The sequence below is a fragment of the Corvus cornix genome, chromosome 3, assembly GCF_000738735.6.
Source record: "Corvus cornix cornix isolate S_Up_H32 chromosome 3, ASM73873v5, whole genome shotgun sequence".
Lineage (NCBI taxonomy): Eukaryota > Metazoa > Chordata > Aves > Passeriformes > Corvidae > Corvus > Corvus cornix.
This window is the reverse complement of record NC_047056.1, coordinates 50212981-50238900: the sequence shown is the minus strand read 5'-3', so window position 1 is coordinate 50238900 and position 25920 is coordinate 50212981. Positions and strand designations below refer to the sequence as shown.

General features: G+C 39.8%; 1 protein-coding gene across 1 annotated transcript; it reads left to right on the top strand.

Moving 5' to 3' along the window:
- Positions 1–25033, top strand: IFNGR1 (interferon gamma receptor 1). The gene is made up of 7 exons (XM_039568431.1): positions 1–85; positions 9424–9538; positions 9938–10110; positions 11535–11683; positions 12383–12554; positions 13609–13724; positions 20016–25033. The coding sequence occupies exons 1-7, from the start codon at positions 1–3 to the stop codon at positions 20514–20516; spliced, it is 1311 nt and encodes a 436-aa protein (XP_039424365.1). The 3' UTR covers positions 20517–25033.
- The last annotated feature ends 887 nt before the right edge of the window (positions 25034–25920 follow it).

Below are 25920 nucleotides of genomic sequence, written 5' to 3'. Positions count from 1 at the left end.
ATGTGGGTGCCGCTGTCCCTCCTGGCTCTCGCGGCGCTGCTGGGGCCGCGCCGGAGCGCGGCTTCCCAGGGGGAGCAGCCCGCCCGCAGGTAACGGGCCGGACGGGACGGGATGGGAGGATGGGGCGGCTGGGGCAGGCCGACCGACTGAGGGGCAGCACGGGTCACCTGAGGGGCGGCGGCACCGGCCGCGCCCTGTCGCGGAGTCCTCTGTGACCGAGCGCCGCCAGTGGTGCCGCCGGGCCCGCATCGCTGCCGCGGCCCGCTGCGGGCGCAGGGAGCCGTCGGGGCAGTGCGAGCGGCCGGGCCGTGGCGGGGAGGAGCCCCCGCTCCCCGGGGCTGTGCCGTGCCGTCCCGCCGAGGCGCCCCGGCCGAGCTCTCTCCGGTGCGCGGTGCAGCCCGGCCCCGGAGGCCATCTCGTGGCGCGCGCACCGGCGGCGCGCTGGTGACATCAGCCTTCATTTCGGGTGTTTGCACATTTTGGCACTCAGAGCCAAATGGACTGGCCTGCGCCGCTGTGCTTTATCGCTTCCTATGTCCAAAGAAGTAAAGAAACTGGGAATTTCAGTCCGAAAATTGGGAGCACGGGACAGGGGAGTGCAAAGAAGGTATCGGGAGCACGGCCTGGAACACGCATATTTTGGCCAAGCACTGCTGGGGAGGAGAGGTGGCTTGCCAGCGAAGAACAGTGTTGTGTCTCTGTTTGCAGAGTTGTGGCAAGTAAATTACGAAAGAAATAGTCAGATTTACATGTGTCACTTTAAACTGAAACCGTTCATTAACAACAGAGATTGCTGTCTAATAGTCACAAGGGAACATGCATTTAATTTTTATTGAGACTGCTGAGAGCTGGCTGTGTGCCCACGCTCCTTGGATTCTGCAGATGGAGATTTCCTGGAGTTTAGATCCATGCCCAGGTGAAGTGACTGAACTTGATTACCCCTGAGCATGGGCCACACCAGACTTTGGAAGTCTGCTTAGGTTTGTCTGATATGGACTAGCAGTGCTAAAAATGGTAGTCTGCTTGCATTCTTGTCCCTTAATAGTTTACATTTTGAATATCCAGTTTGTTTGACTTGGTGTCTGATTGTAAGTGGCTAACCTTGCAGGGAAACTATCTTTTTGCCACATTTGATCAGTAAGGTGGCTTGATATGTTAAATATTGTCTTGTGTGGATATGTTAAATATTGTCTTGTGTGGTCTGACTTAGTCTCTTTTAAGGGCATGCTTTTATTGCTAGTAAAATATGCCACTTCTACATTGTATTAAGCATTTTTAGGGTAAAAGCCACAATACCAGTAAATCATTTGTGAAATAAACCTGCTGTAATCTAGCCTGGTCCAGCACAACAGTTATCTCTGTAAGAGTAGAGAGCAGTGCTCTGGTGTAGGTGATGTACCAAGCTGCCTAGAAGCAGAAAGCTCATTTTTCTGCATGTGAGTGAAGCAGCAAACCCTCAGCTCAAAGGAGCAGAATGTATTTTTGAGTTAGGTTTTGAAAACTCAAGCAGCATTTTCTTGGTGACTTACACTCAGCTTGGTCACAGCCACTATAACGATGCCCTTCAGAGACTTCATCATATAAGTAAAAACTTATTTTTTTAGTGAACAAAAGCATCATGAAGGGAGTTCTAATTGACATTGCTGTGTATTAGTTGAATGAAAATGCTGGTTTTATATGTAATGACTAATAACATGTCCTTACTTCATTATAATATTGGTGCAAGCAGATGTGGTGACTTACAGGGGAAGAATTAAGGTAGAAGGGGAGTCTGAAGTATGTTTATGATGCTTTCACATACAGAATAGCAGGGTGGGTCAGGTTGGAAGGGAGCACAGTGGGTCATCTGGTCCAACTTTCCTGCTCAATCATGGTCATCCTAAAACACATGGCACAAGATTGCATCCAGATGGTTCTTGATTATTTCCAGTGAGGGAGACTTGACAGCCTCTCTGGGCAGTCTATTCTGATGCTTGGTCACTCACACATGAAAGAAGATCTTCCTCGTATTCAGGTGGAACTTCCTGTGCATTGGTTTCTGCCCATTGCCTCTTGTTCTGTTGCCTGGCACCAGTGAGAAACAGTCTTATTGGCACTCCTTTTTCAGATACTTGTAGACATTGATGAGGTCCCCTCTCAGTCATCTCTTGAGACTGAACAGGCCCAGCTCCCTCAGCCCTTCCTCATAATGAAGATGCCCCAATTCCTTGATCAATTTTGTAGCTTTCTGCTGGACCTGCTCCACGAACTCCATGTCTCTCTTGTACTGAGGAGCCCAGAATTTCCATGGCAACAATTGCATGATTATTTTTTTTTTCCTTGAGTCTTGTAGGGCTTTCAATGTGCCAGTCGTATAATAGATACCTCAAGACTGAGTGTGTAATGAGGAAATGTTCAGTTATCTTCATCTTCCGTTGTAGGACACCATTTTCCTTAGAAAAGGAATGAAGCCAGACAACCCAGCAGCAGCTGGAACACCTCCTGCATTTCCTGCAGCTGGATGCCTAATGTGCCTGCATTGATAGCCCTCTGACTCTACAGTCAGAGGAGCTGGGCACAGAGGAGATGGGAACTCTCTGTATTTTAGTATCATGGAAGACAAGGTCTGTGGTCAAGGTGAAGAAGATTTAGAGGCTGTGGTAGCAGTTCAGGTGCTTACTGCACATTGGAAGCCAGATTTCCAGGGACATGTGTAGTTCATTTATGCAGCTGACTTCCTGTTGTATGGGATAATCATGGTGGTCTTGAGTTGTTCTTTTATGGTTCAGATTATTGGCATTCACAGCAGTTGATGAGCTGCAAACAAAAATTAGGTTGTAGAAAGTGCTATATTTAGATATCATCTATTACAACACTTCTATGACAAAAGGGAAGAATAGTCATAAAATAGATAAAACAGTATTTAACTTATTACATCAGGTTTTTTAAGTGTCCATCTTGTGCAACTTGCTGTGCTTTTTCTCAAGATGGTGTTCTCAGTGTGCCTCTCTTGTTAGTACAACTTACAACCTTGTGGAAATTTTTATCATAAACAATGATTTTAAAAACTCCACAGAACAGTGTCAAACCTCTGAGCCCTGAGAAAACACAATTCTGTTAATAGAAGCTGTAAAAATGCTCTGTATACTGTGTATAATGTTTATTCATGATACTTAGGAAATCATTTAAGTTCATTTCAGTAAATATTAAAAAAATTAATAGCTTTAAATTTTACCCCAGTCATAGTACTCACTTCACAAATAAATTAGTTTACAAATGAATTTGAGGTCTTTTGAGTACTTCCGGTAGAACCTTCTGCATAAATCGTTGTTACATGCATTAATTTTGCTTGTTTGTAGTAAATTTTTTAAGGAAGTACCATCCAGGTATGGGAGTGGTATTAACAGAGAAATGCATGTCCTGGGTTTCTTTTGGAGGGATAAATCAAAGTGGGTGAAGGCAAGCACATGCAAATATTTTCACATACACCATGTGGCTGCTGCCGCTTAAAAGAAAGCCAGTCGGTAGCAGGCACAAAAGTTCTTCATCTCCTTGGTGCTTGCCAGCATGCCAAGCTCCTAGCCAAGCACAGCCAACAGGCAGCTCCCCTCCAGCAGTCTGATAGGAGCAGGAGCTGTTTAGTGCCTGGTCTGCTGGAAGCGCACAGAGAGGCAGGCATGCTAACCTGGGTGCGCTGCCTTGAAGGAGAACGTGGCAGAAGGCAGAGCCACTGCTCTGACAGACATTCCCATTTCTCCCCAGGGCCCGTGCTTGGTGCTCCTGCAGCCTGTGGTGAGCAGTGACCCCTTCCTGCTCAGATTCTGTCCTGTGGTGCTGGGCAGTGCTCCTAGCTCTCCTCTAGCCCCCAGATGGCTGAACTCTGCTTTAGTGTGGGCCAACTTTGTTTGATTTAGAGCAGATTGAAGTGAGGATATTAATGGTTAGGAGGACCATTTGTCATGGTTTAACCAAGCATCATGCGGCTGCTTGTTCACTACCAGCAGGACTGGGGAGAGAATCAGAAGGGTAAAAGCTGGAGAACTCATGGATTGAGATAAAGAAAGTTTAATAGGGGGAAGCAAAATCCATGCACATAAGCAAAGCAAAACAAGGACTGAATTCACTGCTACCCATGGGCAGGCAGGTGTTCAGCCATCTCCAGGAGAGCAGGGCCCCATCACAGGTGAGGGTTATTTGGGAAGACAAACACCATGACTTCAAATGTTCCACGCTTCCTCCTCCTTCCCCCCACTTTATGTCCCGAGTGTATACAACACAGAAAGCAGCAATACCCTGGGAGCCCACTTGCATTGCCATGGCTGTTATCGGAATGCTCCCAAGGCACACCACAGTGAGGTGATAAGCAGTACAGCAAGCAGCGAGCACTGGACTCAAACATACAGTCAGGAAAGTGAGCCCCGGGACAAACACAGGAGTGTACTCATTACTAACTAAACAGCACTAACACCTGTAAATTCAGTCTAGTACATCCGGTCAAGTCTGTCATTATCTCAAACCCTTTGAATCCCAAGTTGTGCACCAAAAAAATATTAAGGAAATTCAGCCTTCAGAGAGAGACTAGGTTGTTTTTATGTGTTATTTTTCATCCTTAGCATTGACTTGCTGCCTTCTGAATCCATTTTTCACAGTATTGGTTGCCTTTTTGCCACCTTTTTTTCTGTTTGGGTATTTTTTCCAATGCATATGGCTGCAGAGGCGTGCAGAAGCATTCAAAGGTAGTGCAAATTGATCTTTTTTCCCTTGTCTTCATTTTCACTGGCGGTGAAAGTAAGGAGAGTGACTTTTTTACATTTGTGAAGTCATCAGAACTGCTACCCTTTCTGGGTGCAGTTAAAGGGGATGTGTGAGATCAGGTCCCTGTATGGGCTGTTTATGTAAGAGTTGGACTCAGTGATCCTTGTTGGGTCCCTTCCAACTCAGAACATTCTGTTAATCTGTGAAGTGAAGCAACTGTAGGTAAAGCACAGGGCTGGCACAAGGAAGGCACACTTCTCCCGGTCAGGGGCCCAGAAGGGACCAATTTGTTACCATTGCAGCTGTTTGTCTTTAAGTGATGAGTTAACCATGATTCTACAGCACAGTTCAAGCTGTTGTCCCTCTTGGCCTGTTGAAGTGGCTTGTAAGTGTTTTCCTATGATGTATCACTTGGGGATTATAAGAATTTGTTTGTTTTTAATGGAAAGCCAAAACAGGAACAAACTTTCAAAATACGTTTTTACTTGTTGTTTTTGCACAGTTTGTCTTTTCAAGCTTTCAGTTTGTGCTTTCAGTCCATATTTCGGTGCCTAAATGATGTTTAAAAGGCACATATGACTTGAATGAATTTTTATGGCTTTTAGGTCCACTTTTTATGGCTTTTAGTTGTCTCAGATAGCTGTACCATAAACTCTGCATTGTGGATTCATCAGGCCCTGTTCTGTTGCGTACATTATTGCACTTCAGCTGAATTCCACTTGTGTGAGCTGCGGTGACAAATCCCTCTGTGTATATAATAATGTCAGAATGAGGGAAGGAACTTCAGTGTTGCACAAGATACACGTATCAGCTTGAAGGCTGTCTCATTTTTACATCTCGGAAATGTCCAGTTCATTGAATTAATTTTTGCTCTAGGCAATGCATTGCTGAGGCTCAGTGAACAGGTCGGACATCTACATATATACAAAATATTAAGTCCTTCTGTAGATGCTTTAAAAATAGGTTTTATTGAGTACATGGCTGCTTCAAACTTGTCTTTCATTAAGTACTTTCAGGTATTGTTAAGGAACCGTTACATAGTGAACAAGAATGTCAGGTTTCAAGCTGGTAAAGAAGTCTGTATGGTTTGCATATATCTGACCCTGCTGAGATTTGTGAGAGGTGTGCAGTGGGTGTTTTTGACTCGGAGAAGTAAATGCATAAAATAAGACAAGTTAGACTTGTTCTTCACAAGTTACACCTGTCTTGTAGGTAAAAACAAGCATTTTCTGCCTTGATAATGTACACTTTTGAAGCAGAACTACATCATATATTGTGTGCAAGTAGTGGATTAGTTCTAAGAATTATCTGTCTTAGTCTTAGAAGACACTAGGTACACTTGTTTATGTTACTCCGAAAAAAACCCTCCAAACCAACCCAATATTCCCCTTATTTCTTAGCAGCCTGAAATCAAGCAGCAGCGGATACTTGAAGTAAAACAAGTCTTTCAGTGGAGTTTGGCTTTTAATTTCTTCCCGCATGTATTTCCTTACTGTCTGCTCTGCAAGTTTGCTGAAGATGTAAACGTCTACTAAATCTTAAATACATTAGTTAAGATAATTGCACATTGAGAAGGTGTTTGATTATGTATATACACATTCGTGTCCCATAGTAGTCACCTGATGAGATCTTTGTCATCAGTATGGCAGCAATAGTTTGAGTTGTTTGCATGTGGACAAATTAATAAATTTCTGTCCAAGTTATAAACTGATGCAGGTGTGAGTTTCTTGAGATAAACTGTGTGGTTGTATTCCCACATCTATTTTTTGTTAAATGCTAAACATCCAGGTCACCCTGTGGTCCTTGTCTTTGCTTTTACCCCTCTCTTAGTCCTACCTTTGCTTTCCAAAATTCCAGTTCTTTATCCTCAAAATACAGGCATGTTGAATTTCTTCTCCTGGCATGCTTAAAAAAGATATCTGATTGGCCTACCTTTGTGCTTTATTCTATGGATGTAGAGCTGCTTTCTGCAGTTCCTTTTATGTTGTTTTACAATACAGATACACATTTCAAAAATTGTTCTTGCTGTTCTCTGTTGGCTTCTCATCAGCCAGTGTTCCTGTCCTACAAGGCAAGGTGAGCTGCAGATGGGAATCACTTTGTTTGAACTGGAGGCAAAATAGAACTTGCTGAGTTTTCTGTGTCATGCATTATAACATGAATTGCTGATCAGTTTTCTTATCTCTTTCCATGCTTGCTATCTCACTGTTTGAATTTGCACCTTGAGTATTGCTGAATTTATGTTTATTATAAATTAAAAGGAGTTTTATGTTTAATAGTTAACCTTTGTGGCACTAACTGCTATTGTCATCTTCCACTTATGCCTGCAGAACAACACAGAATGTGGCATAAAATGTTTAGAAAAATGAATGCTTTCATTCTGGGTTCATTTCAATGGGTTAAGTAAAACAGTGTTTCTGTAAAGTATTAGGGCCTTTTACTGGTGATATGCAGAAATGGCATATGTAAAGATTAGACAGTGGCACTTTGAAAATCTGAAGGGTTCTCTGTGGTCTGCACTCTTGATGCTGGAGTGAAATGGGACTGTGGCATCCCCAGGCACTGTCTCTGGAGAAGAAACCATTAGAAATCAGATAGCCAGCCTCAGTAAAGGGGCTGTGAGCTAGACAACGAAGATCATTTGTTTAGCACCCTCTGCAAGGCCTCACATGCCTTGAGAGGGGGGGCAGCACCTCCCAGTTCAGGATCGTTGGCAAATTGGCCCAAGGTGCATTCAACTCCTGTACCCAGATCGTTGGTAAAAATCCTGAACAGAACAGGCCCTAGGACCGGGCCCCAGGGAACACTGCTGGTCCCCAGCCAGGTGCAGCCCCATTCACAGCAACCCTTTGAGCTCTGCCTTTCAACCAGTTCTTCACTCAGTGCACTGTGAACCTGCATGTGCCAACTTGTTCAGAAGGACAGAATGAGGGACAGTATCAAAAGCTGTACTAAAATCCAGAAAAAGTACATCCACTGCCTTCCCTTCATCCACTAGGTATGATCAACTGATAAATTAATAAACCAGTTAAATGGGACTTTCACTTTGTGAATCCCTGTTGACTGTTCCTGGTGATAGTATTGCTCTTTCAGTGTCTTCCAAGAGCACCCGGCATGATCTTCTCCATCATTTTTCCACGTGCTGAGGTTAAGCTAACAGGTCTGGTTTTCTGGGTCTTTCCTCATGCCCTTCTTGTAAATTGGAATAGTGGCTGGCTTCCAGTCAGCAGGAAACCTTAGGCAGGTGATGGAGGGGTCTTAATGTAACATTTACTACCCCCTTCAGCGCTCTGGGGTCATCCCCATTTGTTAAGCAGTTTCTTTTGTATAATAGTACACAAAAGTTAAATTTTTCTAAGGCTAGCTACACTGTGGCTTAAACTGGCATATTTGAAGTAATGCTTGTATGCGTTGGCCCATCTGTGTGCTTGACACCTCTTCTGTCAGCTTGTCACCTTTTTTTTTTCTTGTGGTTGTGAATTTGATGAATATGTTCCTTTTTTTCCAATAGCTGAAATACCACTCTTGTATGTATTAAAACATAAACCACAGAACCATTTGCAGAGTGATCTATGTTTCATGTATCAAACCTTTGTGGTCAATAGCATATCTCAACCTCTGCGTATTACTTTCAGTAATGTGTTATATTTGTGGTCTTGTTCTCAGGATGTGAAAATTGTTTACTTTCCCCGAATATATCACAGAGTGAAGTTGCAGTACTTGCTTCGTGAACAAAGAGCAGTGTAGAGCAGGTCAAATAAGAGTTCCCTCAACATGTTGTAAAAGCTACATTGAGAATACTAAGGGTGCCAAACCAGACATTGAAAAGCTGAGTTGTAAGAGTTAAATTTAGTTGAGTGACCTTCATTTATCTTTTCTTCCTGAGTATCATGTGGCAGCCTTCAACAGTTACAGCATACTATAATTTTCCTTCCACTACAGCTGCTTCATTGATATCTCTGTTGCTGTTGCTGCTTAGAACAGATACTTGTTGAATATGGAAAACTGTCAGTGTTGCTTCTTATTTTTGTATTGCTTTATGACATTACCTCTGATATAGATGTGTATGGAACTACATTATAGCTTCAGTGTTCAAATTCCTTACAAATGTTTGTAGTTTATTTTGGTCATCACAGCTTACTGAAAATACTGCTGGAGTGGTAGAAGTATCACTGTTAGAAATTTGTGTGGAATCCAGGCTTTCCCTAGCAGGCCTGTTGTATTTTGGCCTTGGAGGTCCAGCTCTGGTACCATTTCCCACCCCAGCTCCTCCAATTCATTTTATGAACAGCAAGAGAAATCTACGGGAACTGAGCTAATCTCCTCTAACTTGAGTAAAGTCTTACTATCTGTCTTGCTGGTACATCTGTAGAAGACCAACACAGGGGTATAATCATTGCTGCCTATGGACCTGATATGGGCTGTCTGATGGACTTGCTTTCAGTGAGCGTGGGTTATCTGATGTTGTTGCAAAGAGGACAAAAGCTGTCTCTGAAGGAGAGATTAGTAATAAATCAGCTTACAGGGCTCATAGGTGTCTGTACTGGTGACAGACTAGCTCATTTGGGGCAAGTATTTTTGATTTTTATGTCTAGCGTGTTGCCTTTTCCAAATAATTTAGAAGTACATTTGGCTGTTCTTGTGCTTACAAAGGTCTGTTTGTCAAAGTGCAATTGTTCTTTCTTCTAGTGCCTTCACCAATGGAGATTGTAGTAACATCCGAAAATTTCAAAACAGTTTTGCATTGGCAGTACCCATCTGTGCCTGAAACGCCGCGTTTTATTGTGGAAATCAAGCCTTACAAGTAAGTTCTTACTATTTTATTTCCTATGCCTGATATTCTCTAGAAGCATATAAAAGCAGTCAGTCCATGGTAAATTCTTTTGTTTCTATGTAGTGAAGTCATGTAGGGTGAAGGTTGCCCAAGTGTAAATTAAGGCGAAATTTGTCAAGTAACAGAATGGCTGAGGTTGGCAGGGATCTCTGGAGGTCATCTGGTTCAAACCCCTTGCTTGAGCAGGTCATCCAAGACTGTGTCTAGTTGGCTTTTGAATATCCCTAAGGGATGCAACTCCACAACCTCCCTGGGTAATCTGTGCCCTCACGGCTCCTGGCCACTCTCACAGTTTTTTATTACAGGCAGTGTATTGTACAGAATTGTGCAGTTGAAGTTGTATTTACTATTATTTGATCTGTTTTACAGTTTAGGTTACTATAAGAACGTCTCAACCTGTGTGAACACTTCAGCTCATTTTTGTGATCTCTCAGAGGAAATATGTGACCCTTATTTATCTCACTGGCTTCGAGTTAAAGCTTTTGTTGGGTCACAACAGTCTGAATATGTCGAGGCAAATGAGTTTATTTTGCAAAGGCATGGTAAGTTGTATCTATGCTAAACCTTGTGATTTTTTTTTTTTTTTTCAAAAATTTAGAAAGTTAGTAATTGATTATTTTTTTTGCTCTCTTATTGCACTGCATTTGGGAGTATCTTAAAGCCAGGAGTCCAGGATGAAATGAAGCGTGATTGCTTAGTAGGAACTTCACAGTACTTGTTAGCCCTGACTTGGTGGTATCTGAATATTTGTTTCAAAATGTCTAAAGGCAAGAAGGTGATGCAGATGGTGCACTCTGAATCCTTCCCATATTCTTGCCTGATGCCCCAGAAACCAATTTAGGGTGGGAAACTGTCACCAGACAATGTGGACCTTTAGGCATCATTGAAGTAATGATGCCTTGCTTGACACTAGAATGTCATGTACTGATAGCTTCAGGTATCTAGGTCCTGTAAGTTACTAGTTTTTCATGTAAATCTTTCGGCCTGCTTTGGAAAAAATTAGCCTTTAGCATTAATACTGTAAAAGTAAATTTTGTGTCTACAATCCAGTGTGGCAGGCTCTGGCATTCCATGGGCAGTGCAAAGGAAATGCAACAGAATGAGAAAAGACAAGGAGTCTTTTTACCATGCTTGCTCCATTCCCAACATAATGCTTTCAGGGGAAATCTGGTGCATGAGATTCTATCTGACTTGGGCTATGCTTTAGCTAGAGCTGGATTTCTACATTGCTGGAGCTGAAGGAGTGGAGTCCCTCTTTGTTTTCTGCTATGATTCTGTCCCCACCCAACAGTCCTATGACTTGAAATAGTGGCTGGTTTCTAGAGTTTGACAAGGGGACAGAAGTCAGGGTAGTAATGCTGAGTGTGACAGTTTCCAGAAAATTGGTGGCCATGTATGGAGAAGAGAAACAAAACACTTTTCCCACTGAACAAGAAACCCGTGTTCAGTCAGACCATTAGACACGAAAAATTCACATAAACCATTGCCATGGGAAATCCAAAGTTTCCAAATGTTGCTTACAGTGAGATTTGTTTAGCTTTTTGTATAACCTTTGTTTCAGTACAGTACTGTTTTTAACTGAGGTGATTTATGGTGGGATCTAGTCAGCAGGATCTTGTATTTGGTTCTCATTCGTGTATATGTTTAATTGCTGTTAGCTTTTTCTGTTGTCAGCTGAATTTTTATGGACTTATGTGTGTAGGAAAGTTGAATTGTTTAATAGTGAAATTCTTCATGGACAATCTGTTTCTATTTTACAAACTTTAGTTAATTAATATTAATTAGTTAATGTATACAAATGCCTCCATTACTTCTAAGCAACCAAGAGGTCTTACCACAGCTATGGAATATTAACAGCATGGGAATAAATACGTAAGTCTTCTCAAATCTGTGATGAATTTTGGAAAGCTAACTATAAATACCATTATTTTATGTTAAAAGCTTTGGCCTAATCAATGTGTTGCAGGAAAAATAGGACCGCCAAAACTGAATCTCTCAAGACATGGTGATAAAATCGTGGTTGATATTTACCATCCTGAATTCCCTCTTTCTTGTATTGAAGACATTTATTCAAGGCTTGAGTACTTGGTGAGTGCTCGGAATAGTAAAAATGAGGTAAGTTCCAAAAATAAAATTCAAGATTAAAAACACTTGTTTACCTTAAATGCCTATACAAGGGATTTACTCCTATGACACACGGAGCTAACAGATACCAAGAAAACGGTTGAGCACCTTAAATGTTGAGCACATTACAATGAGATATGTGAATGAAAGGTCTGGATTTTAGTTGACCAAATTAATGCTTACAACAAAAATTAGATTACTGCATTAGCTGGACACAAGATAAGTGTTACCTGATCACATGCTGGTGTTTCTGTGTACATGCTGAACATTGGTAACTTTACTTGTGCCCCTCTCACTTGTCTAAAGAGACCTTTAATTTAAGAAAATTACCTTCCAAGGTATTTATACCAGTTTATTTAGCAATCATGGAGAGTGAACTCAAGGAAAATTACAATAGGTGTGTTTACTTACAGTTAGCTTTTCATATGGATCCAGGTACAAGTTTTATAAATGAATTAGAAATGTGAATCTCTACTATGAGCAGCACAAATTTTAGCTGGAAAATACCATGGTCTGATCAAATACAACATCTTGAGGTAGCCAGTAAGCTGATGTTCACACAGCTTTTGCAAGGCATGTGGCTGATGTAGGAAACACATGGTGTTTTAACCTTTTTTGAAGTGGTAGAAGGTACTGTAACACTGTTCTAGTGAGTCAGATGATATAACATGTCTTCCACTTTTTTTGCAGACTGAAGAGTTCTACGAGGACAACTGTACAATGCATAAGTGTAGCCTCAAAATCCCAGTTCCTAATGAAAGTTCCACATACTGTGTTTCAGCAGAAGGACGTTTTGATGATCTGATGGTTGGCACTCCATCAGAGGAAAGCTGCATTCCTGTTCCTCTCAAGCAGACACTGAGTAAGAGGATTCTTATATTATAGTGAGAACATACTGAATCTGAAGACAGATCTGATTTAGCAAGTATTTGAGGTCTGATAATAGCCATTGGATGCCTGTGGGAGAATAGAAAAAATAGGGAAAGCTTAGTAATTATTTTCCAAATGCACTTTGACAGTTCTGACCTTTACAGATCATGTATTGTTTTCAAGTGACCCTGACCTCTTTTTGGGGTGTTTTTCCTGTGTTGTTGGTATCACAAAACCTGTTTCCATTGCACGTGATCATTGGTGTGATTAAAAAAAGACATGGATCATTCTCTGAGCTATGTGGTTTTCATATGCATTGTCTCTTCTAGCAGCTGGCTTTTTGCTCAGCCTCCTCACTGAGGAAAATGTATATAGACCTTTAATTTGAAGCAACTATAAACTTACAGCCATTAAATTAAGATATTGAACTCTTTCTTAATTAAAGAGAACAAAAGGCAGATAGTGACCCAAATTTATATCTGAACCTCTTGAGACCTTGTAATTGTACTTCATTATGGCCTGGAATTTCAGCAAAGAGTTAAAGTTGATAGAAGCAGTTTTCTTGAATGCACAGGAGCAGCTGTATGAGTGAGGCAGGAGGGTGTTAAGGTGAGTCAGACTAGTGGAGTCCTACTAGTAATTGTTAACAATTCTGTGTTTTGGAAGATTCCACGTTTTACTTTTATTGTACATAAACTCTGTGCAGTTATGTTAGTTAATATACTATCACATGGAAAATACACAAATCTCATCATCTCCATCTGTCATCTCTAAGGAACAAAAAATTAGTTGCAAAATTCCTTTATTTCTATAAAAACATGATTATGTTTATATAAATTGAAAAGCTTCTGTCATTCTCATTTTTATTTACTCCATAAAAGTTTTATGGATTAAGTTTTTTTGAGTGAAAAAAGGTAGTAAATTGACAAATTCACACATTACAGGTAAGCATTCTGACCTATTACAATTTCTGAAATTGTTCTAAATGATAACAGCAGTGGCTTGTTTTTCCAAAATTCCTAGTAGATTTTGCTTTAACTTCTTAGGTATACATTTTATCATCATTCTGTGTGTTGTTATTGGGACCTTGACTATAATAGCAATGGTGTACTGTGGCTGCAAGAAACTAAGGAAAAGGAACATAAAGCTGCCTAAGTCTTTGGTAAGTTCTATAACTACTGTATCTTTATGCCAATCTCTTGGGTTTGTTTGGTTGGGTCTTTTTGGCTTTTTTACTGTTGTCTCATAGATATTTAGAATTTATGCCAGTCTAATATTCTGATAGGCTTTGCAACTAGCTGCCTCTTACTTTTTTTAGGGCTAGACTGCAGTGTCTCTTTACCTGAAGTAGCAGTAGTTGATCTAGTTTGAGAATTTGGTTCTTAAAAACTCAGTGTGTGTGTGTGTACCTAGAAGGTTTGTGTTCATTGTAGTAGCAGAGACACAAAACCACAGAATCACTGATGGGAGAAGAATCTTTGAGGTCATCTACTCAAACTCTTTTGCTCAAGCACAAGAGCAGGTTACCCATGAGCATATCCAGATGGCTTTTGAATACTTGCAAGGAAGGAGACTCCACAGCTGCTCTGGGCAACCTATTCCAGTGTTTAACCACCCTCACAGTTTTTCTTACATTCAGAAAAAATTCCATGTGTTTCAGTTTGTGCCCATTTCCTTTCATCCTGTCACAGGAGCTCTGAGATTCCTTCATTAAATGATAGTATTGGAATTCTGCTAATTGCTGCAATGTTCTTAGTGATGTGCAGAGTAAGGGGAGGGACTAATAGTGCTGTAGGAAGAGAGAAGAAGGACATGGGGAAATCTGTTCTCACACTAAGCAGTTACAGGGAAGAGAGGTCAGCCACTGCTCTATCTTAAAAACTCCCTGTAGCCATCCCTAGGAAACAGAGCGGATGTTCCTTAAAGAGCAGCAGCACTCCTTGGTTTCATGTCAGGTAAGAGTGGAATATCTAACAACTATGGTTGTAATGTTCTCCTGGTGTCGTGTTACTCACAATAAATGAGCAACCACAACTTTAGAGAACGCCACCTGAGGCAGTAGTAAACAGGACTCACAGGAAGTGTGTCTTCTCAGTGGATAAAGTCTCATGTATATAAAGAGTAGGCAATGATCTTTGATTCCATGTTCTTCAGTTTCAAAATCCTTTAAAATTACTCCCCCATAGTCAATGCCTAAGATCCCTCTGGAATCTGCATTCTTTAGAATAGAGTATCAGGAGGTGAGATTGCTCTGACTAAATGGAGATATCTAAGCCAGAGGTGGTCCCTTTGTAGTAAAGCAGTAATCTAGTTCACCAACTTGTGCAGCACAAGATGATTCATCTTATTCTGAAATTATATACACTTCTGGTCAGACAAAATGTTCTCTAAAATTCCTGTTTCTTTCCATGGACTGTGGTGGAGCCAGGGGACTAGTTTGGAGGTAGCCATTCACACTGTAGGCTTTAAAAAAATGGGATGAGAGCAGCCTCTCTGATGGCATCTGCAGCTAGGCCCCAATATCAAAACACACAGGCCTGTAGAGATGCTGGAGGCTTTTTGTCATCTTCACACCAGTGTGTAATTGTCTGAATGTGTGACATTGTGTCCTGTGTACACACAACAGTAACGTTTGTGTTTAGGATTACAGTGTAGTGCTCAATGGATCCGTAGTTATTTTCGCTTTCCAGTACCACTGTGATATCCCATCTAAAGGATCAGGAAAAAGAATATCACAAATAGAATGTGTGCTTCTTAATGCCTGTGAGCTTCCTGATACGTGCTCCAACTTCATGCTTGAGGCTCATCTTGTAGAAACTCATTTGTGTGCCCATATTCTCATTTTACTGGGCTGTATGTTATTTTGTGGTTCCTAGGCTCTGGCACCACAGTATGGTTCACACGCTGCATCGTATTTTATTGCTAAGGAGCTGAATGAGGCCTATAACTATTTATAAATATTGTTAGCTAGGTGGTCAGGCAATGAGACAAGCTCCCTTGGGAAGTGGTTACTGTCCAAATCCTGTTCAAAAAGCGTTTCGCCCATGCTCTGAGATGTATGGTTTAAATTCTAGGTTGCCCTGGGTGGAGTCAGGAGCTAGATGCTGATTCTTGGGGGTCCCTTCCAAATCAGGATATTCTATATTTCTGTCCATTTTCATTGAAGTCTCTAATGACAAATATAAGTTGTAGAGCTCATAGAGGTAGTTTCAATACAGGTAATACGAATACTATGGGAATGTAAAATGAGCAATTAGTAATTTATGAATAATTATTTTATGGTTAATCATTTAGAGTAATGAACAAACAATTTAAATAATTAATATTAATGATAAATTTAATTATATTACATTATCTCTATAGACTTAATGGCACTTGGAGCCTGTCACTGACCTTTGAATGTGCACAAGGCATTTCTTTCTGTACAGGTTATGATCATTGCGCCTTACCTGAGCTTGTCTGAAAATAAAACATCTAGGGAGTTTTTCCATCTGTTAAAAGGCTGGGCAAGATTTCCTACCTTAGGACTGCTGTTTTTCAGCATTCTGCTTCCTGGTGACTTTAAGTAGATGGTAAAACATCATTTGAATGACTTCCAGCAACTTGGAATTTTCCAACAGAAGGGAAAATAAGGAAGAGTAACCATCAAGCAGCTACCTTTGTGAGTCTCACATACTTAGAGAAAAGAAAAAAAATCCATTGCCAGTTAGAGCTCCAGAGCTTTTATACTGTCTTTTTTAAGCTGTTCGTGACTCCCAAGAATTACATGTCAGTCATGTCTAGGTCCTGCTTCCACAGTGCAGCTGTCATTCGGTATAGGCAATGGATGGTTGTCTTCATCAGAAGACATGTTTGTTTAAATGTTTAAACATTATAAACAGTAGGATCCTACCAGGAATATGCAGATGTGAAATGGGACAGAACATGTTAGTCTTCTGCCTGGATCAGAGGAATCTGATGTTTCAGCAGTTCAGCTGTAGTTAAAACTTTCATTTATTTATCTCCCAAAAAGTATTACAAGAGGCTGTCTCTTTCCGCCCATCATCTTCAGTCACTGCAGTTTGGCCTGTGGTTATTCCTGTACTAGATTTTTGTTCTAAGATTTGTGATAAGGGCTCACCCACTTTTAAAGGAACATGACCCTAATTTACTGATACGCTGTGGGTATCTCTCTCTCTGCTTTAACGTCACTGTCTTTTTCTTCAGTGCCTTTTGTCCTTAAATTATGGCAAATATTTTTGTGGGTAGAAAAGATCCACTCTCTAAGAGAATGAGCTAAAGGTGAAAGTTGAGTCTTGCTTAAGCCAACTTTTCTGCTATCTGCTGATGCTTTTTCTGATTCTGACAGGAATGACAAAGCTGTGTTCTGTCTTTGTATTTGTAGAACACTTAAGGATATTCACAAAACACTTGAGAATTTTCTTTGCATCTGGTTTTTTTTTTTTAGTTATACTACATAAATTTTTGATGTGGAGAAACTAGTTGTTCCTGTAAATATTGACTGACACCACAAATAATTGTCATCTTAGAAGAGAGGAGCTGCTTCATTACTTTTGTGAAAACTTTTCCCTGTGGGCATCTATAGGGGGCAGTAACATAGTCTTCTCTTCATGAATTTACACAGCATTAATGTTTTGAGGAACCATGCAAAGCCCACAAAGATTTTTGCCATCATCCTAATAAGATTTGAAATGGAGTTCTCAAACTCTCCTCCAAGAAGCGTGCACCTGAAAATTACTTGGATCTCATGGGTGGACACATCATTAGAAAAGGAAGTTAAGAAAGAATCTGTTAATTACCTTAACTGTTACGAATTCCTTGGGATATGTTATTTATTTGTGTCCTTGAGCCTGACTTTCAGCAGTTTATTTCCCTAGTCTGTTAAAACAGTGAAAGACCTGAAAGCTCAGGTGCTGTTACTGGAGACAGGAAGTCATGTGAGTACCTGCACATGCCAGGAAATACTGCTGATGTCCATCTTAAGATCACTGGCTGTCAGTTTGCTAGTATTAGGTAATATGCATAAAAGAAAAATATTAACTTTCCTTTAGTAAATATTTCCTTTCAAATAGCAACTGTATCTTAATTACCCTTGTTACTTAAGATCTTTTGAATGGCCTTCCAGTTAGTGTAATAAGCTATGATTCTTATCTTTGAAGCTAGAAACAACTGCATGTGTTGCTAAATTGTCTAGTAGTCATGACTCAGTGACTCTTAGCAAACCTTTGGTACCGGGAAACTCACACAGGAGTTTCTTCTTCTGATGACTTCCTCCTTTTGTGAATGGGAATAGGAGTGTCTTTGCACCATCTTGACTTGGTCAAAAACTTGCCCCGAGAAAAATGGATTTCCTCTTTTGAGAAGTCTTGGATGTAGTTGTACAGAGAATATGTATTTTATCCTGAAAGTCTCTGAGTATTGCCAGTGCTCACTGTGAAATGCCAGACCTGTGTAGAATACAAAGTGATCCCTTAACACATTTTAGGACTGTGATTTTTTTTAGAGCTGTGTGAAAATCCTAGAAGGACAGAAACAAGAACTCATTGGGTTTTGTTTTTAACTTCAGTTTAGCATGTACTGGTATGGGGAGAGATGGAAAGCTGAAAATACAGCTTTTGGCCATGGTTTCTGTAATACTTTGTTTTAATTCACATTCCTCAAGTATTCCACCTTACACAGCGGATTACCTTCTCTTGTCATTTGCTGTGTGATTATTGGAGTCAGATTTTTGCTGACCCCCACCCCAAAAAACTATAGATGCTGGTTCCTTGAAGATCAGTGTTGTATAGCATAGGTACCCAATATTTTGGATATATATCCACTAGTACACTAGTCCTTTAAGTTGTTCTTAACATTTTCAGTATCTATCCATTATTGATTGTAATCTGTTCCTTGCAGCTAACTTTTAAGCATCTGCTTCTTACGAATGAGTGGTTTCCATGAATTCTCATGGAAATGACTCTGAATAGTCTTTATATAGTATTCTGTTTCCCCATAACAGAAAATGAAAATCCAGAGACACTGATGGCTGAATGGCAGCTGGGTTCTAGTGTGTCAGGAGCCACCTGAATGCAGTTTTACTAGTTTTTCAGTGGCAACCCTTGATTCCCCGGGGGATTGCCTCACCTTTTCAATGTTCACACGGCTGTTTGTAAAAAAAACTCTAAGATGACCAGTAACTGCTCTTCAGGGAGTAGTGTTTGCTTGACTTGTGGTGGTGCTTGTTGTTTAGCTGGTTCGTTTTCCTAAATTGTAATGTTTTCATTGATCCAGCCTTAACCACAGAGTAGCATCAACAAGGTATCAGGGCTACTGAGGGGAAAGATAATGGGACTGAAGTGAGAGATGAAGGCAATTTCTAGTGAAGTCAGCACAGTCTGAAGGTGTGAATGTAAAGCTACAGCCTCACAACCTTTTAATTAGGGAAGACTCTTGAAAAGCACAGTCAGATTGGATCATCTGGTTTTGATGGCACTTGCAGTTCTTACACTAATATAGACTGGGAGGTTCTTTGTGCCTATTTGTAATTTCTCTTAATATTATTTTTCTTTCTTTCCTCCTCCTGTATACATCCCTTTCTTCCAAATTTGCCTCCATCTAAATTTTCAGGCAGATTTTTTTTTTGTAAAGTATCTGAAAAAACAGTGATTATGTATTTTATTAAGAAGTTCAGGTATCTATAATACTTGGTATTGTGTGATACACATACATAGTGAATTATGAAATTTGGAAAAGGGCACTATTAACTCTTTCTCCCTAGGCATTCTGTTATCTTTAGGGAACACCATCAAATAGCTGAAAATTTACCCTATTTTGTTTTTCATATGTATGTATTCTTGAAAAGACATTAAAAAAAGACTAAAGAATTTAAACAGCCTGAAGGCATATCATAATTGTTTAAAACAAGCTGGGGCCTGGCCATTGAAGGAATTCATATGATCATCCTGTGGAGGGATTTCAAAGTGAAACATTGAAGTTTGTTGGAGCATTAAGGGACTTAGTGACACTGTGAAATAAGTTGGGAGACTCCAGCATGGGTGCAGTTACTGGGTATGTTGTTAACTTCCCTCCTGGCTGAGACAGGGCCCACTGTAAATTACACTCATTAGCTACAAAATATGGAAGGTTTTCCCAGCCGAAGAGTATTACATCTTTCCCTTCTTTTGCTGTTTTCCTCTACACTGGAAACTTCAAAATACAGTGAGTGACATGAAATGGATTTGATCCTTGTTAATGTGCTTGCCCAAAGAAATTCTTGAGATCTTGCATACAAGTGTTACTGGAACAGTTGAACTCATGGACATAGCCTTATGACCATACCAGATTTTAATTTTGCAGTTTTGTTTTGGAATTGGTTATATTAATGTTAAATTTGTTATTATCAACACACTTTTTTTTTTTTTTTCAACTTTTAAACTCAAAGTTGATTTTTTTTTTTTTTTTCCCATTTAAGGTCAATGTGATGAGAAATCTGAGCACAGGTGCCTTACTGGGACCAAAATCAGAGGGGAAGTATATATCCGTAATTAGCTTCCCATCAGGTCACTCGGAGTTGCCAGTGAACGGTGAAGTAACATTGCTGGAGATAGAGCCAGAAGAAGAAACTGTTAGTCCTGTGACTTCCTGTGACGGAGACCCTTCTGTCCCTTCCCCAGAGGCACCACCCAAGGTAGAAGAGGTGCCTGTGCAGGAAAGCACAGAGGAGGTATCTTCTGATGCTGATGAACAAAACTGTAAAGTAAAAGAGAGTTACTTCATTTCTGGCAGTAGCCAAATGGATACATGCAGTAAGTCTTCAGGGGCAGAGATTTCTACCACAGAAACACAGCAAACAGTCATCCCAAGCAGCTGCTTCAAGTTTTCTGGCTATGACAAGCCTCATGTTCCATTAGATGTGTTAATGATAGATGTTGGTGAAGAACAGCCTGTGAATGCTTACAGGCCAACTGAGTAACCAGAATAACTGAAATATTTAACCACAACTCAGAAAGAACAGCATTACTGAAGGTTATGGAAAGTCTGGGTAAAATTGTGAACATCTACAAGTCATACTTGTTCTGCTCAGTTGACAATTGAAAGTAGTACCTGAAAATGACATAAAAAGTGTGGGGAAGTTTCATAATAACCACTTTTAGAAATGCCTTTTTATATGACATAACTCATTGTTTCCTATTTGAAATAGTGCTGTGTTTTTTTAACAATACTCTATAGAAAACATAGCATTGACTATAAAACAGCAACTGTACCATTATTCACTTCTGCCTCAAATCCTTTTTCAAAGTCAGTTCAATGAATGTAATGCTTAAGAAATCCTTCACTTGATTAGGATAGACATGTGCAAGAATTGAGAGTTTTTACCATTATTGGAGGTATCCTCTTGCTTATCTTCCTCTCTTGAAGAGTATTTTTAAATTAGGTGCTACTATTTCTTTTAAGTAAGACTACGCCTATAAGCTCTTCCTGTAAATCTTAAGAATTTGATTCCATGTCAAAGAATTAAGAAGTAATGGCCATAAACTAAGAATACAGGTTTGCCTCAACATGAGGAAGAACTCCCTTACATTGAGGGTGGCTGGCAGAGCACTGGAGGAGGCTGCTCGAGGAGGTCACGGAGTCTCCCTCTCCGAAGGCATTCAAAACCCACCTGGACACATTCCTGTGTCACCCACTCTCGGTGACCTTGCCTTGACAGGGAGTTGGACTAGATGATTTCCAGAGGTTCCTTCCAACCCTAAAAATTCTGTGAAAGTACCAGTTATTTGTAGGCTTTGCTGTTACTTGAGTACAGCAGCATCCATTTGGATCACCTAGTGACGTGAGTAACCATGTCACGTTCTGGATAACTCCAGAATGTATTAGCAAGCTGACTGATCATCACCGAAGGAAAAAAAAAAAGTCTGATGGATGGTTGCACAAATTCTTTAGAAAATGTTTTCAAAATTCAAAAGCCTGTTTTTTTCTGGGGCATTTTATCCTAATATTTAAAACAATATATTCTTTAAACAGAAATCTATAGAATTTTTTCCAAGCATGTTTTCTAGCAGGATGAAAATTACTGCCATTTCCCCCCCTTTTAATAACATAACTTAGGAACTACATAAAATCACCCTCCAAAAGTATGTTTCAAGACAATAGAAAAATAGTGTGGTTAAACTGTACTTCATAAGTTTTATTGTCATCTGACAGCCTTCTGAATTCTGTATCATAGAGATTGTAGTTTTGAAAACTGGGGAATAAGAATTTTATAGCTTTATATTGAAATGCATGTAATCCATTTATTTCCCTTTGGTCAAGATTTGATAGGTATTTTTTATTCATAGGAAATGTTTAGAGCAATCATTAATGAAGTTTAGTTCAGGAAAAAAAAGAACACTTTACGGGTACAAGTTGGTCCATTTACACAAAATTGTGGTTTTGTTTTAAAAGGTGTTTTTATAGGATTATCAGACTTGTTAGTATGTTACAGCAGGTGGTTTTAAAGGAAAACCAGTACTTCTGTCCGTACATTTCTCAGTGCCATGAGTATTCTTAAGGTGAAGTTAGTTTGTACAGCAGTTTCAGGAGTGCTTCCATTCTTGTATATATCAAGATATTGACCACAAAGATACAAAAGATTTAAAGACAATAGCTATTTTTTCCCATCTCTACTCACAGGAAGGTAACAGATTGGTTAGCAGGGTTTTGATAATTTTAGGAAAAGCCAAATTAAGCAGGTGAATTTTGTAGTTACGGTGTCATGGAAAGCCCAATTAGTAGTTGTTAGCTGGCTGTGATCTGTTTCTGCATTATATTCAAATGTAGTGAGATCCCCCTAGCAACTTTTCCAATGTCATGTTCTGGGTTAAGTTCCTAGAAGGCAGTGCTTAGTGACTTTCTGCTTAGGATGCACTAATGTGTAGGTCTTGCCATGGCAAAAGTGCAGAAAATAACTCTCTTGGTGTTACAAGAAGGCTTTTTTAAAGTCGGCATTAATTGCACTGAAGCTCCTAGCAGGCTGTCTACTAAGTACATGAGCAGCTGTGTCTTGTGCAGAGATTGGAGTTGATGTAATTTCTTCCTGAGTTTGGAGGTTTGTTGATGAATATGAATTGCAATAAATACCTCAGGAATTTATAAACGTCAGGTAAGTGTTTAAGTTGAACTTGGCTCTGAAGGGATAGAGAGGGCATTAGAAACTGTGAAGTTAATCTTGTTTTATGGGAAGAAGTTTCTGGTCAGACAATCTGCTGAGTTTTCTTTGCAACTGCTCAGAGTGCTTAACCTTGCACTTGGTAGCTTGTTTTCCTTCTGTCAGTTTTGTCCAAAAAATAAGTAGGATGTTGGTGTTCTCCAAGAAGGTCAGGAATTAGCTCTGGCAGTTGTTGGATCTGATATATCTGCCTCAAAACTAAGATTCTGTCAGAAGCATGTAATTTTTTTTAAAAATTAGATTTGCATTCTTAACAGTGCATCAGGAAAGCCTGGTGGTGTTAGAACTAAGAGTCAGCATCTTAGATTTGTGTGAGCTAAGTGTTTTGTTGTTCTGGAAGATTTTCCTTTGCTGACACACTGGAAGAGGAATGCAGATAGACACATTTGAAAACCAAGTGACTTTCTCAGATTCTTCTCTCTTTCCCCTGCAATACAACTACGTTGTACATTTTTCTGAATCTTTCAAATCACGTGGAGTCAAATGTGAATAAAAGGACCCAGCCAGGAGCTAGGATATCATTAAGAACAGTGATGTTGAGATCAATAAGAAGTGACACAAAAATATATCATAATATGTGGGAAAAATGTGGCATGGCAGATAGTTGTGTATGGGAAAGGCAGTGTTATTTTATAAGCTGAAAATCAAAACCAGTGGAATGAGTGCTTTGTACTATATCACGTGTATATATCTTTACACACACACAACAGAAATATCTGCTCTTGAAATACAGCATGGTTAAATGTACTTTTTAATCAAAATTTCTGAACCTTAACTACAAAAACCACTGAATTAGCACCATCCCTGCAGTCTGTCTTCTCTGTGTTTCATACTTAACTAGTGGCACAGGGATAGTGTAGATGCTTAAATTGCTCAGGCCAGCTTACAGCTTTTGTAATTGTGAAATAAAAAAGTTTAAGGGTGCGCAAAGCACGGGATTCTTTTACTAGCTGTGACTAGCTGAAAATGTGAGGCCACAGTGAGACAAGGATGTGTTTCTGGGTCAGTAACCTGTTACCACCAGTCCTGCTTTCAGCAGTTGCCAGTAGTGGTATTGAGAGCTTAAGAGTAGGGCAAGTCATGGTGGTAATCTCGGGATACAGTCCAGTAGCTTCCAGTGTGAGAACTTCTTGGGATGGGAATGGAAATACCTTTCCAGCTACAGGTAGTTAGCCATGCTTTTGCAGTCCTGTAATACCAAATATCTGAGCAATGTGGCTGGGAACCTGTCAGGTAGTTTTTATCTATACCTTTTCACCTAATTGAGTTAGTTTAATTGATTAATATTCTTGTGATGAAGTTGTTTGCTTGAGCTTCTGGATATTCATACATAGCACCTTGATCCAGAATATGAAAGTGCCTAACATTTATACATTCAAAATCATTTAATATTCATGCCTTTTACAGACCTGTCAGCTATCCAGTATGACACACTTAGAAGGTTTTGACACTTCAAACCTTTTCAGCTGATTTTTACTCTTGTCCTGGCTGCTTAGCATTCCTCCCTCTCTCCTGAGGATGATTTGGGTGATGATGTAATATAAGACTCCAAAACATTATATCCTATGAAAGAGAACTTCACAAAATTTCTAAGAACTTCAGTTCTTGTTCTTGAGTGGACATTGTAATTTTTTATTATTAGATCTGCAATTAACAGTGAAGTATTGCAGCAGTACTGCATGCTGGCACAGAAACATCAAATCTGCTTTTGTGTGGTTTTCCATGTAAGTCAGTAATTAGTTTTAAAAAAAAATTGTCAAATCTACTAACATCTGTGGAAACAAGACACCATGTAAAGTCCCAGTTGCCTGGAACAGACTTCCATATTTTTATGTAATCCTTCACTAGAAGATTGCAGAAAAAGAAACTTGCATGAGAAAACCTGTTTTTCTCAGGGTTAGGAATAACCACCAGTTGCTTTGAAGTGCTTCCATGTAAACATGGAAGTACTGAGTATTAATAAGTAAGAGATGTTGTAGTTGGTCCAAATTAATAGTTTTAGCGTGTCTTAAAAAAACCAAAAACCCAAAAAGCAAAAACACAACCAAAATGACAAACCAAATATGAAGCACCTTGCATCTCAGGAAAAGGTGGCCTGTGTAGATTTCTTGAGTGGGATTTTTTTTTATAATTTAGTCCTTTAACTATGAAGTTCTTTTTTATTAACGCCCCATGTTCTCTAAATGGATGCAATCATTGGGCTGAAATCTGTAATTAAATTCCTGTAAATACTGTACATTTTAAATGTTTTATATGAAAATAAAAAAATTAAGAAAAATGTGTGTCCTTGCCTCTTTATGAGTGGTGTCTTTTGTTCTGAAGATTAAATGTGCTTTTGAAGCTCTCTCAGTTCATGTTATGTGTGTAGTGTATGCTTGAACATTATTGAGAATCAAAACCCTGCTTGGGGGAGGTGTGTGTGGCCCGTCTGTGGCTGTGTGCAGCCAGTTCCTGGATCCTACTGCCCATCTTCATCCTCGGTGCTGCAATTTCTCTTCTGCCCTTTGGCACTCTTGATGCAGCCTGCAGTAACTTAAGTCCAGTTCTATTGCTTGGGCCTGGGGATGCTTCCTTATGTTCTATTTTAAAATTGTGGACAAGGATTAAATGGTCAAACCATTTGAATGGATTAGTTGCTACAGAGTGAGGGAAGCTGGCCTTCTTTGAAACTGTAACTGTTCATTAGAAGTTTTAAATGATCACTGAACTCTTATTTGTGTGATATTTTACTTTCTGCTGTCCAGCCACAGCTTGAAAGAGGAAAAGCATTACAAGCAGAGCAAACGATGAGCAGGCAAACCAGGAGGTTCTGCCAGCCAGCTTGCAATGTGTCCTGCAGTTGTCAAATGCTTGCAATGTGAACGGTACAGCAGGAAGGGTATTGACTCTGATACAGCTTTTTTCTGTGCCAACATCCTTGAATAACACAAAGTCAAACAACTTCAAACTCAACAACTTACTCCCCTTCAAAAATGCCCTTTCAAAGAGAGTAAATAAAATCCTTTCTGATTGAAAATACCGAGCAAAAAGAACAAAAATAAATTCACTGTTTTCTTTCTGGGTATGGCTGTTATGTTTTGTAATATATTTTGCAAGTTAATAGCAGCTCATTGATTTGTAGGAAGGGTGGGGGGCATGTGCTGTTCTATTCCAGAAGAAAGGAACTGTC

Bases quoted from the DNA above. Each gene is read 5' to 3' on its own strand.
- IFNGR1 (XM_039568431.1), top strand. From the start codon at position 1: ATGTGGGTGCCGCTGTCCCTCCTGGCTCTCGCGGCGCTGCTGGGGCCG. The intron at 10,111-11,534 runs GTAAGTTGTATC...AATGTGTTGCAG, and splicing joins GTTTATTTTGCAAAGGCATG to GAAAAATAGGACCGCCAAAA. The intron at 13,725-20,015 runs GTAAGTTCTATA...TTCCCATTTAAG, and splicing joins TAAAGCTGCCTAAGTCTTTG to GTCAATGTGATGAGAAATCT.